The sequence below is a fragment of the Chanodichthys erythropterus genome, chromosome 12 (assembly GCF_024489055.1).
Source record: "Chanodichthys erythropterus isolate Z2021 chromosome 12, ASM2448905v1, whole genome shotgun sequence".
Lineage (NCBI taxonomy): Eukaryota > Metazoa > Chordata > Actinopteri > Cypriniformes > Xenocyprididae > Chanodichthys > Chanodichthys erythropterus.
In genome coordinates, this window is record NC_090232.1 from 39,561,485 (window position 1) to 39,576,172 (window position 14,688).

At 35.1% G+C, this 14,688-nt stretch overlaps 1 protein-coding gene across 1 annotated transcript in view; it reads left to right on the plus strand.

Moving 5' to 3' along the window:
- sorcs3a (sortilin related VPS10 domain containing receptor 3a) overlaps positions 1-14,688 on the plus strand; it is a 282,904-nt gene that overhangs the window by 209,485 nt on the left and 58,731 nt on the right. Inside the window, exons 8-11 of the mRNA XM_067402597.1 lie at positions 2,501-2,590; positions 3,032-3,211; positions 7,184-7,330; positions 12,538-12,640. Coding sequence (XP_067258698.1) covers positions 2,501-2,590; positions 3,032-3,211; positions 7,184-7,330; positions 12,538-12,640 — 520 coding nt within the window. The remainder of the gene's footprint in view (positions 1-2,500; positions 2,591-3,031; positions 3,212-7,183; positions 7,331-12,537; positions 12,641-14,688) is intronic.

The window sequence follows — 14,688 nt, forward strand, 5'->3', positions numbered from 1 at the left end:
CTACAAGATATTTACCACTCTCCACTCCTGAACTGCAAAGGGCATCGACAAACCCAGACCAAGAAGTATCCTCCAAATCATGGTGGGGAGATTCTTTTAAACGAATCACTCTAGATATAACCTGTGTACTCCGTTACTGAATTAGCCTTTTGAATTTACAGCTTCGTGTGATGTGATGGAGAAGACAGTAGGTTAATAGCTCAGGATCTCATTAAATGACTAGGGCTGGATGCTATGACGGCTTAGACCTTATGCGCCAGAGAAACAACCGCACAGCCATCTTTAGAATTTTGTCTTTGAACTTCTGTTTTTGGAGTAGCTCTGTATATTTCTGTGGCATCACTGTTGAAGAGTAATTAGCTGTTGAAGTGGAATTACTTATTGTAGAGTTAACGAAAGTTATCATGAGCATTGTGATGTTTGAAGCGGATATCATAACAAATGTCTGGGTAGACTGGGAAGGTTTTAATATGAGAGGTTCGTTCATAAATCCGTAAGATCTTACCTTCATGCTGTGGAAATACAAACCGGAAGACAGAACACAACAAGCACAGTGCTGAAAAGAGGCAGGGCTACATTAGGTCTGTATATTGCTGCTAGAAATGTTGATAGATATTCTGCTATAACACGTAAAATGTAACTTTTGTTTAACCCTTAAATGCATGACTGTTTCGCCAATCATTCTTACATATTCGGGTCTTTATCGACCCGGATCTATATCCAACACGGAAGGATCTCTACCTGTCACGATAATATAAAACTCCTCTGATATTAGAGTAACAATTACAGAAGAATAAAATAAATCATATTTTGTTACCTTTTGGAGCTTGAAAGGGCTCAGTTTGAGCAGATGTTTTATGCCATCACCACTGTCCTCGTTAGAGCTCATTTCCTTGTAAATTCAGCAAATAATGGGCTAGTTTTATGTTTGAGGTCATGAATATGAGCTCATTCGCGATCTCAAATATATTCTCAAAACTATATAGTTTTCAACATATTCAAAATCAATATTTTGATCCCTAACAGCTTCACCAGATCCATCCAGTAACAGTTACAGTCATATTTGACTGCGTTCAGTACTTGCTCTGCAGTAAATCGCTGAGCCATTTCATGTTTTTCTTTTTATTTCATTTTCTGTCTGAATGAGTCGTTACTTCAGCATTGTATATCAGACAGTGCCACCTTGTGGAATAAAGGTGAATTGCACTTATTCCGTCATCTAAGATTCAATTATTGTTGTGCAGAAAAAATATACGTACACTCATACATACCTCGGGTCTTTTGCGACCCTATACAATTTTTACAAAAAATGAATGCAAAAAAGGAATTATTTTATAATTTAGATTTTTTTTTTTGCTATATTCTTTATAATGAATTTATTGAAGAATACCAAGAAGGTTGATGTCTAACTTTAAAAAATGAACGAGGAGGAGGGTAGTGAATGACGTCCCGGGTCGCTAAAGCCCCGAGGTATGCATTTAAGGGATACTGCAGTACATCAGAATATCTATCGGCTTTTACTGTTTATCCCCAAATGTTTTTAATGATTGTTTTATTTGATGTTTTTAATGATTTTAATCATTTTAATAAACAATTTGATTCATTTGTTCAATTTCCATTACCTGAATAGATGTCTTCTGATTATGTATACCTGTATGTACACTATCATTCAGACCTTTAACCCAACTGGCCCTATTTTAATATCTAAGCGCATGGTCTAAAGCGCTTGGGGCGTTTCCGAATCCACTTTTGCTAGTTTAAGGATGGGAAAAATGGTTGAGCCCGACGCATGGTCTCAGAGTCTCATCTCCCATTCCCTTTAAAAGCCAGTTGCGCTTGCGCCATGGCGGATTCGCTATTTACATGCCGGAAACTGAACGCTTCTCTATCGAGGAAATGGATCTGCTCGAGCAGACCATCTACGGCAAAAGCCAGATTCCACCAAAGCCTTTTTTTATGTTTATGCACATAATAATAATCGCTTACATTGTAATCCTTTTATTTTTAATATCTGGCATGTTTGTGTGCTGCTGTGCGTCCCTGTGTGTGTAATAAGCAGAGTGTATGCGCATTGTTCACCCGCATATAGGCGCATATTACTAATGCATAACAAAACAAATATTTCATTGACTTTAGACCTCGTTTTCAGACCAGCACGCCCATGCGTGCACAAATGGGCGCAAATGCATTTGCTTTTTAAACAACGTGGCGCAGGACGTTAAAATCATAACGGCCCAGTGAGTCTTCTGTCCAATACTTACCCAGCTCTGAGTTGCCAGTTGGGTTACTTTTTAACAAAACCAGTATTAGTGTGTATATTTTCATATACAGCATCAGGGAGAGTTATATAAAATTACTCATACCGTGATGTAAGATTTTGGTCATACTTCTAAACTTTTGTTCAAAGTACAAAGACAAATCAATATTTACCACCAGTGGATCTTCCAGTGTTGACGCCAGTTATTTGATATCTGAGATATGTGTATTTTTTTCCATGCAGGTAACGACCACTGGCAGAGCGAGCTACTATGTGTCCTATCAAAGAGAACCTTTTGTACGCATTAAAATCCCCAAATACTCTCTGCCCAAGGTAAGAGACTACTTACAATTTCAAATGAATCAGATGGATTAAACAAATAAAATATTTGTATTTTTATTTTAAATAGTTATATTTAATTAGCTTACAAATCCAATGCAGATACCTCACTTGATAGGACAGTGTTTTTGGCCTTTATACTGACACCTACTGGTTTGGATGAATAGTTATGCAAAAGGTTTTTAGTTACCAATGCCAAGCACATTTCTGCACATTTCTTATATTGAAGAACTGTAGTACAAAATCGTTTCAGTTGGCTAGCTTTGGTCATCTGGGTATACATTAAAACACATGTTCAACTGAGCCCTGCGCAAACATGTAATCCTGTAGATCATGCCCACCGAGAACTAGCAGGGGTCCTTACTAATGACTTCTGCTTTCTTTTCTCTCACCCTTCAGCTGTCTTTTCTCCTTCTTTCTTTTTCTGTTTTCTAGGACATGCATATCGTGAGCACAGATCAAGGTCAGGTTTTCACCGCCGTCCAGGAGTGGAACCAGAACGATACCTACAACCTGTACATATCTGACACGCGTGGGGTGTACTTCACCTTGGCCCTGGAAAACGTCAGGACCAGCCGTGGCCTCGGAGGCAACAGCATGATCGACCTTTACGAGGCATAACTTCATCACTAACTTGTTAACATTCTAACATTAGCCTTCAAGTCAACGGCTTCATGCTAGATGCTCATTACTCCTCAGGCTGCATTAGAATTCATGTCAGACGCTACTTCTCGCCCTGGCACTCAAGCATAGCCCACATTATCTTAAGCCTCTGGGGAATTAGCTAGCGTAAATGAATGATAGCAATGAAGACAGAGAGATAAATTGAGTTGTAGTTAAATGTTGTCGAGGGGGGCTAGCAGGGAGAGGCTGATTCAGTGGGAACTGCTCGCGTTTCGTGTACGACTCCTTTTTAAAGGGGTCCTATCATGAGGAATGAAGTTTCCCTTGATCTTTTGAGATAAAAGAGTTCATTGTACCATGAAAACAGACTGTAACTTTCTCCCTCTGGAAAATCTAGCTTAAATTTAGCTGTGTTTTGGAGCATGATAGCTGGGTCTAGTTGGGCTCAAGCACAGTTAAGAAATATTGATACTTCAGAGAACAACAATCCTCACATAGTTTTTACTCCTCTATATATATACATATATATATAGAGGAGTAAAAACTATGTGAGGATTGTTGTTCTCTGAAGTATCAATATTTCCTAACTGTGCTTGAGCCCAACTAGACCCAGCTATCATGCTCCAAAACACAGCTAAATTTAAGCTAGATTTTAAGCTATGACATTTAATTTAATACTTTAATTTTAAAGTTATGATATGCATGATTTGTTTTACTAAATAATAAAATCACTAGTCCACAATCAATATTATTTTGTGAGGATAAATCCTCACTAGAAAACTAGTATCGGAAGTATCAGTATTTCAAGATCGATCCAGCTGTCTGGGGCCAAATAAGAACACCAGAACACTTACACTGCCTGTAGTTTTTCTATAAGTATAGATTTGGCAATTGAGCTCAAGGCAACCATTCTTCCTTTATGACAGTTAGACATTACCATCAGAATATGGTTGCTCTCAGCATATACTATATTATATTGCTTTAAAATTAGCAGCCTGCACCAAGCTCAAAAAAATGAAACATTCGCTCCCCTTGTCCAAGCAGCTAAAAATAGTCTCCATTAGTGAGTGCAAGCAAGGATGGTTTCATTAATGCATTGGTTATGATGCGCCTCCCCACTGCTGTGCCAAGGCTGGCTCAATGCACGCTTACCCTGCCAATACTGAATCAGCAGTCCATCCATATTTCTAATAGATTGCAGCAGCCTTCATTACTGCTTATTGAAAACTGGCCTTTTTCACTGAAGCTCCAGTTGGAGCCTAGATGTGGTTCGTGGCTGGACGTTTGTCATATTTATCTGCCTATTGATCAGTGAGAAGTGGGGTTGTTTTACTTTTTATCTAGTTTTATAACAGCAATGATTGATAATGCATATTTTGATTCTGGCACCCTGTGCACAAACTTTTTTGGTGTTGTGCCCTCCTGTTTGCAAAGTATACACTATGCTTTCCTTGGCAACATTTGAATTTAAATATAGCCTACCATTAAAAATGTTTGGAGTCAGTAAGAATTTATATATATATATATATATATATATATATATATATATATATATATATATATATATATATATATATATATATATATATATATATATATATTAATGTTTTATTAAGCTTTGATGTAGTAAGTTGGTTAAAAGTAACAGAAATGTCTTTTACATTGTTACAAAAAAATACATTTTTTTTTTTACATTTTTACATTTGTGTTCTTTTGAACTTTCTATTCATTAAACAATTCTAAAAAAAAAAAAAATAAAAGTTTTAAATTGCAAAGTTATTTTACAATATAAAAAATGTACTTTATTTTTGAACAAATAAATGCAGCCTTGGTGAGCATAAGAGACTTCTTTCAAAGACGTCTGCAAACTTTTGAATGGAAAACTCTTAAGGTTCCAAAAGTGTTCAAAGATCCATGAAGAAGATTTAAAAAATTTAATGAACCTTTTTTCCACTCTTAAAAAAAAAAACTTTTTGCAGAATGTAAAGTTTCTATTGTGTTAAAGGATTAGTTCACTTCAGAATTAAAATTTCCTGGTAATTTACTCATCCCCATGTCATCCAAGATATCCATGTCTTTCTTTCTTCAGTTGAAAAGAAATTAAGGTGTTTGAGGAAAACATTCCAGGATTTTTCTCCATATAGTGGACTTCACCAGGGCACAACAGGTTGAAGGTCCAAAATGCAGTTTCTACGCAGCTTCAAAGGACTCTAAATGATCCCAGCAGAGATTGGTAATTTAAAAAAATTAAAAAATAAATAAAAATATATATACTTTTTAACAACCAATGCTCATCTTGCACTGCTCTGCTATGTGCCATTACGTAATCACATCGGAAAGGTCACACGTGACGTAGGCGGAAGTACCGATCCAGTGGTAACTGTTGGAAACCGTTGAAGTCTACTATATGGAGAAAAATTCTGGAATGTTTTCCTCAAAAACATTAATTTCTTTTCGACTGAAGAAAGAAAGATGTAAACATCTTGGATGACATGGGGGTGAGTAAATTATCAGGGAATTTGAATTCTGAAGTGAACTAATCCTTTAAAGAGTTAATTCACTCAAAAATATAAATTCTGTGATAATTTACTCTCTCTCAAGTTGTTCCAAACCTGTATGAATTTCTTTCTTCTGCTGAACACAGAAAAGATGTTTTGAAGAATGTCAGTAACCAAACAGGTGATGAGCCCATTGACTTAGTTTTCTTTCTTTCTTTCTCTTTCTTCCTTTCTTTCTTTCTTTCTTTCTTTCTTTCTTTCTTTCTTTCTTTCTTTCTTTCTTTCTTTCTTTCTTTCTTCAAAATATATTTTGTGTTCAGAAGAAAAAAGAAATTCATACAGGTTTGGAACAACTTGAGGGTTAGTAAATGATTACATAATGTTATTTTTTTGGTGAATTATCCATTCAAAGCTTCTTCGTGGAACCATCAGTGCCAATAAACTTTTATTTATAAGCGTATAGTGTACCCAAAAGGTTTATGGACAATTAAAAATATGTGAATGTCATTGTTTCATTGGTTTAGTCTGATTTGTTTTTTTTTTTTTCTCAGGATAAAATTGTCTTAGCCATTATTAGTATTACTTTTACCCAACTGGTCTCATAGTTGATTATAAATGGATGTAGAAAGTCAGTTCCCCAGGTTGCCCCTGGTTTCCAATTTGTCTTTCCTCCCAGTTGAAACATTGACATTGCTGGTTTCCAACATATGTTTCAACCCAAATGGCTTCTTAAATAGTTTATACAGCAAGACTTTCTTGGTCATTTTGCTTTTGTTTTTTTACAGAAGTATTTCAGGCTGAAGATCTTTGCTTTGTTTGCCCTTTTGATTGTTTGCATATAATGTTGAACACATAGTCCTGATGAATTCATTGTAAACATGAATGAGCAGCTCATCCACTCACTGAATTGTGAGCCGATTTGCAGAGCATGCTGAATATGAACCACTCTACCACAACCAGTACATCCATCTTCTTCCGAGAGAACATTGGAATGGAGAGATGGAAGCTAAAGGATAATAAATAATTACCACTGTGATTGACACGTCTGGCCAGCGGAGGAGGGGACCTCATTAGCCGTGTCCATCCAATGCGGCTCCATCACTATGACACTGTCAAATGCAGTCCCTATTAGTGCCACTTACAGACTCGGACCCTGCCTTAGAGCATGCTTCACTAGCGGGGCGCGTTTTAAAACGGGTCGCTAGCACCACTGTCACGATTCAGTATTGCTAAGTTTGGACTTGTTTCAAGCCTAGGATGAGCAGCCTGGCACTGGGTTAGATGCTTGTCAGCTAGAGTACTTGAAATTGTCTGGAGCGTGTCAGCTAGCTTCAGCCATCTCAGAGTGGGCACTATAGTGACTGCGTAATTAAGAGGCTTTATTAGATGACAGTCAAGCGCTGTAACCGTGGATGTAGATGTTCATGTTCATATTTGTATCTTATTTCTTCCCCCTTGTTCCCAGGTAGCAGGGATTGAAGGTATGCTCATTGCTAATAGGAAGGTGGAGAATCAGGTGAAGACATACATGACTTACAACAAGGGCCGCGACTGGAGGCTTTTGCAGGCACCTGCTACTGACTTGGCAGGAAATCCGATTCATTGTGTGCTGGTAAGGAAGTATTTTTAATTTAATTTAATTTAATTTAATTTAATTTAATTTAATTTAATTTAATTTAATTTAATTTAATTTAATTTAATTTATGTTATTTTATTTTATTTTATTCTTAAGTCATTGAACTATTGTTTTATCTCATGTTAAACATTAATAAAATACATTGTATACATTGTAACTGTTATAACACTAACATTATTAAACTGATTGATTTTTATTTATTTATTTTTTTAAATAACCCAAAGATCCCAAAGATCACTGTGGCTGAGCTCCAGAGATGCAGTCAGGAGATGGGAGAAAGTTGTAGAAAGTCAACCATCACCAGTTGGGGCTTTGTGGCAGAGTGGCCCGACGGTAGCCTCTCCTCAGTGCAAGACACATGAAAGCCCGCATGGAGTTTGCTAAAAAAACATCTGAAGGACTCCAAGATAGTGTCTTGTCCTTCATGTGTCCTGCACTGAGGAGAGGCTTCCGTTGGGCCACTCTGCCATAAAGCCCCGACTGGTGGAGGGCTGCAGTGATGGTTGACTTTCTACAACTTTCTCCCATCTCCCGACTGCATCTCTGGAGCTCAGCCACAGTGATCTCTGTGCCTTGCCACAATTCTGTCTTTGAGCTCTTCAGGCAGTTCCTTTGACCTCATGATTCTCATTTGCTCTGACATGCACTGTGAGCTGTAAGGTCTTATATAGACAGGTATGTGGCTTTCCTAATCAAGTCCAATCAGTATTATCAAACACAGCTGGACTCAAATGAAGGTGTAGAACCATCTCAAGGATGATCAGAAGAAATGGACAACACCTGAGTTAAATAAATGAGTGTCACAGCAAAGGGTCTGAATACTTAGAACCATGTGATATTTCAGTTTTTCTTTTTTAATAAATCTGCAAAAATGTCAACAATTCTGTGTTTTTCTGTCAATATGGGGTGCTGTGTGTACATTATATAATATTAGTGAGTGTATATATAATATATTAGTATATTTGTGAGTGAACTATTCCTTTAACTTGGTCGGTTTGTTATTCATTTTAATCTTTATATATCATTTATTTTATTGTATTTTTTTATTTATGACAATATTTTATTAGTAAGTGAACTATTCCTTTAAATTGAATATTTTATTTTATTTTATTTTATTTTTTTAATTTATAGGAGTACAAAAAAAAATATGCAAGGAAATGTAGGAAATATCTCTTGTTGCCATGTGCTTAGCTGAACTGTCTGATTTTTCTCAAGGTAATATTCTTTCTCAAAAGAATTTGATTAAAGGCTACAGACTCTGTAATGCTTAATCAAAAAGGATATTAGATTTTCTGTGTGTAGGTTACTCAAGTAATAAGGTTTTTTATTATTATTATTTGTAAATGAAAAGTAGTTTTAGGATCTTAGATATGCATATGGAACCATGAATATTTAATAGCCATATCATGTTTAGATGCAGAAGAAAAAAAAAAAAAAAATGAAGGCTGAAAAACATACACAGAAAGCCCCTGCAGATGGAAGACTCTTGCATCTGAGCTGACTGTAATAGTTCTCTTCTTTGACACTCTCATTAGCCTCCTATAATCCGTACGATTACTGACTTGAAATCCTGTTGCCTTTACCGTCCACGTAATAATGTCAAGCCATCCATTGAGGGGATGAAAAGGACAATTTCTGGTGCATGGAGAGCAGATATAATTCTCATTTTGTTATGTTGGAAGTCCTAGGGGAGTTGCTTCTCTGCTTTAATGTCAAATCCCTGTCTTTTGCCGGTAATGACTGTAAAAGGCAATTAGCGCTCCCGGTAAGGATAGCAGTCTCAACAGAGGGCACTCCAAATCTGATTATATTGTATTATTTGACCCCCTCCACCCTCATATTGTTATCCTTTTGCTGTTGGATAAATAAGTACATGATACCCACAATTGCACTCAGTAGTAAAACATCACACCTGCCCTTTATTACAAAACCATACGCATACTTGTACAAGTCACGGCTTGAGGCTGTCTACACACTCAAAAAAATAACTCTTTGAACGAATATAAAAAAATCATGGAAAGGATTTCCACATGATTAAGTTGCTTTATTTCAGCATTATGCAATTTTTTTTATTCCAATTTAATGTACTTACGTTGGGTCAACTTAATTTATTAAGGTTGATTCAACTTATTTACTATGGTTGGGCACAGCTTAATTTAATAGTGTCAGCCCAACTAATTTGCAATGTTTTGGACCAACTCATTTACTTAATTTGATCCAATCTATGCAATTTAAGTTAGCCTAACAAAAGTGCTTAATGCTGAAAGAAAGCCATTTAATCACGTGGAAATCCTTTCCATGATTTAATTACATTAATTCAAAGACTAGCTTTTGAGTGTTAATAAATTAAAACCTTTTTTACCATACACTCAAAAAGGTGACACTTTAAACTAACTCAAGTCAATTATGGACAGTGTTTCCACACAACCAACTTAGTTTTTATTAACATTAAAGGTTTATTTTTACTCTTAAAATTTTAAAAACTATGTAAAATAGTTATGTCCAACTTACTCAATTCAATCATGGACAGTGGTTCCACATGATTAAGACAAGTAAAATCCAATAGAATCAACTATGTTAAATGAACTAGAATCAATTGTGTTCATTTAAAATAAAATAAATAAAAAGCAATAAATAAATAAATAAAAAATAAATTGTTTTCATATACATTGATTTTTACAATTAATTCTTCTTGCTTAATTTTGTGATTTATATAACTTTTGTGATGTTCTGTGTTAGAAATCTAGATGTGATACTGGATTCATCCTAAATTGCCTTAACCAAAAACATTGTAAAGCCTAAATTGATCATAAGTCCATTGGTGGCAATGGTTTTACAATCAACATAGGCTTACAATGCTTTTGGGAAATGCAACCCATAGCACTACCACAGTGATTAATTTCTTATTAAAGTAATTTGAAAGTTTGTCAGCAGGTCCTCAACCCAAGCACAAGTGCAACAATTCACCACAATGGTAACCCCTATGATTGAAACATGTTATTTTAATATAAAAACATCAAGTTAAGTCAAAAAGTAATTGTTTCAACTTAATTTAACACACTGTTAGCCCGGATAAGTTGAATTTACTTAAAAAATTTGAGGAAACTGGTTGACCTAAAAAAATTAAGTAATGATTAAGTAATGTGAACTTAATAATTCAAGTTCATTTAACTTAAAATGTTTTGTAATATTAATTACCTTGTAGTTATTACAACTAATATATTTAAGTTCAATGTACTAAGCAAGTTAACTTGCCACCAATCAAAATTCATCCATGCCTCCCATCATGCATTGCTGCATGAATAAATTATGAGCTGAATTGTCTTAGTAATTTTCTTTATTCTCACTATTTAAATTTTGCTGTTTTTCTGTGACTTTTTAGCAGCTTGTTTTCTAATGTTCAGAGTTGATCTGTTTATCAGAACATGTTGCTTGTCACCGTCGTTGAGATTCACAGGCTGATTCTTGATGTCTGTATGTGCCTAAAATATAATTTTTTTTTTTTTTGTGATAAGAACAACTTAAAAAAAAAAAAAATTGTATTATAAAAGTTGATCCTCCGCTGTAGAATCACAGTGCTTCTGTAATCAATAATGTAAATCTAACTCAGAGATTGGACCCTAAATGAGTTCAGTGATTAAGATCAAATAATGATTATGTGAAAACATAACCAACACCACCTGATCATCTTTTAACTTGGCTTGTCTGGTTGGTTTTATTGCAGTTAAAACTGACCAAACAAAATCTAATATTAAAAAGTTAAGGGTCAAGAGCTCAACTAAAACAAACCCTGACCCTCGATGATGGTAACTTAAAAATTGTGATTTTCTCCTTTGGTGAAAAACTATAAAAAGGTAAATGTTAGGAAAAAAATGTCTGTAGAACAGCCAAAACAAATGTTCCAACTGCTCATCAACAGCTCCTTCAATTCACACACACCACAACAAAATGGCGTCATTACCTGCCACAAACCAGTGTGAAGGAGGCGTGGTCAGGAGAAAAACTTCATAATTTAAGTGCATTTAACTTACATTTATTAACACATTCAAATACACCCACAAATTAGTAGAATTTACTTATATTTTATAAGTAATGCAACCAAACTTAAATATTTTAAGTATATTGTAATTATATTTTTAAGTAAATATAAAATCCGGGCTAAGAGTGCATGAAGCAATTGAATTTGAACCAGAAACCTGATACAATGGTGTTGAATCAAAATAAGTTGTTTAAATAAAGTGAACAGCATCAAAAAAATCATTTTTTTCAGTGCATGCTATTTCTGAATATTTACTAACATGGACCAATCAGCCATAAGCTTGAGGCTACTTCAGCAATAGTAAAATGAAATCTTTCTTTAAAAAAAAAAAAGAAAAGTGTAATAGAACGGCACTTAAACTTAGAAACTTATACAGAAATTCACAGCTCAGTATATCATTTTGTACCTTTGTGCACCTAGGGAGATGTACAAAGTTAATGAAAAACATTAAGCAAGCAAAATGCAGCAATAAGTCATTATGTGATAAAATATGTTTGCAAACACAGGCAGAAACAGGTGTGAACACCTACAGAACACTTTAACATTGCATTGCATTGTTTATCCTCCACAAATTGATTGCCAGGCAACTTTGTTGACAGTTGAACATCTGCCTAGCTAAAAGCATTGCCATTTAGTTTTGTTTTGTATCATCTTCCAAGAATCTGGCCTTTATGGTCTGATCTAGAAAAGATCAGGTTGGAATATTCTACATCGGAATTTGAATGGAACGCAGCATTATTCTCAGAACAGCTGTAATTTCAGTATTGTCCTTTATCATCCTTTAGCATGATTTGCTAGGTTTGCTTCACAGATTTATTGCCTTGATTTACTCGAGCTGTGATATTTTGTTTACATTAAGATCTCCGACCACAAGATTAACAGTTCCCAGTACACAATAGATCACACAACATTATCCATGTTACTCCAGGGTCATGACAGTGAATTATGGGAGTTGTTTCTGTATTATGAATTGTTTAATATTAAGTATAAAGTCGCCTACGTTATGGCCAACACAGCACTGCTCATACGCTTATTGTCTTAGACTTTCTCATGCCTGCGGGATCACGTTGGCTTGTTTTGATTGACAGTTACATAATAGCTTTGTTGTGGCTAATGGAGGATGTGTCACTTTCTCTCTGCTCAGCCGTTTTGCTCGCTGCACCTACAACTGCAGATGTCAGAGAACCCGTACCTCTCAGGCTCCATCTCCACCAAGAGCTCAGCGCCGGGAGTCATCGTGGCTACAGGTAAATGGAAAACCTGAGCGGTATGTGTGGGACTGTCATGTTCAGCTGCTGTTGGGTGTGTTGGCATGTTTGTAAGAAACTAAAATGTTGCTTGTTACTTCAGGCTGGCCACTAAGAATGCTTTCACACCAGAGCTTTTGCTGTTCGCAGTCAGAGTTCAGTCCATTTAGTTGGTGTGAAAGTGGTTTTTGGCACCAATTGGAAATGTAATTTAGCACATGACTCCTCTCAGCTCGACAATAAGCAATCCATCATAAATCACAGAAACAGGACAGTTTTTAAGAAACAGTTCACCAAAAAATGAAAATTATATTATTTACTCACCCGTATGCCATTCCAAACCCATAGGACTTTGTCTTCTGTGCAACTTAAAATAAGATATTTTGAGAAATGTCCATACAGTTGAAGTCAGTGGTTAACAAAACTGTTTGTTTACTAACATTCTTAAATATCTTCTTCTGTGTTCTGCAGAAGAAAGTCATACAGGTTGGAACAACAAAGTCCATTTTTGGGTGAATTATCCGTTGTAGGCCTATAATTTGCATCTTTTCTCTTTCTTGGTCAATTTGGTTTAATTTAATATCCAATCTGTTAGTTAACATCTTGTATAGTCTTATAATGCTGAATTTGCTAACTAGCAGCAGTGATTAGCCAGATTTAAATCTCAGTTGTGCAGGTTTTGTAACACTGCCCTGCTATTAGGAAAAAACTATGTGGTTCCATGCAGTTAGTAATGTATAGTAATGCACATTATTCTCTTTTATGAATATTTGCCTGCATTGTTTTGCCCTATGCAATGGCTTTGATGCATGTTCAAGGTCATGCACCAAAATCTTGTAATGGTATGTAAAGTCTTTAAATTATCCCATTTTCCACAAAAATATCAAGCTGTTTTCAACATTGATAGTTAGATGATTTTTTTTCTTGAGCAGCAAATCATCATATTAAATGTGACACTGAAGACTGGAGTGTAAAAGCTTCTGAAAATTCAGCTTTGCCATTGCAGGAATAAATCATTTTTAAAATAATTATTTAGAATATATTAAAATAGAAAACAGTTATTAAAAATTGTAATACTATTTCACAATATTACTGTTCAAATAAATGCAGCCTTGGTGTGCATAAGAGACTTCAAATAGAGACATCATAAGAGACCCAAACCTTTGAATAGTAGTGTTTTAATTTAATTTAATTTAATTTAATTTAATTTAATTTAATTTAATTTAATTTAATTTAATTTAATTTAATTTAATTTAATTTAATTAATTTTATTTTATTTTATAAATTTTATTTTATATGTTTTATTATTTTATTTTTTATTATTTTATTTTATTTTATCCAGTTTAGCGCAAACCTTGCCCTGAAGCCAATTTCATTGGGTAAGTTTAGAGTGTGGGGTAGGGTTAAGGTTTAGTATTTGTTGCAGCATTGTGTTGGTCAGGGGTCTCCAATTAAACACATCTGAACAAGCTAATAATCAAGGTCTAATTATAGGCACACTAGGTCCAGCCAGGTGTGTCTTGAAGCAAGTTGGAACTAAACTCTGCAGGACAGTGGCTCTCCAAGACCAAGTTTGGAGACCACTGGTGTAGGCAATCAGCTGTGATTGACCAATGAATTTGGCTGTGGGGCGAAGTTTTTGCTGAACTGGTTTGGGGAAAATAAAATCACGTATCAGACATGTCTAAAATGAATGTGGAACAAAGAAGGCCAAAACATTGTTAGTTTGTGTATTTTAAAGCACTTGTCTCCATATAAATCTTGTCCAGTCTACATTTAAGACCAAATATAGGCGAACCAAATGTCCAATGTCATAACTCATTTCCACTTTAACTTGGCCTGTACTTCAATGAGTGGCCAGCTGTCAAATATTTGTCATGAAATCGCCTCAGGTGCAATCAATTTTTTAAATATACAGAATTTCTCTAAGCATGACCATCTCTCTCATTTCACATCCCCAGCGGGTTTGCTGTTAAAGTTGTCACTTAAAGGAAATAAACAAATTTCTCACAGTCAACTAAAGGACGTACAATCACTTGCTCTGAGTT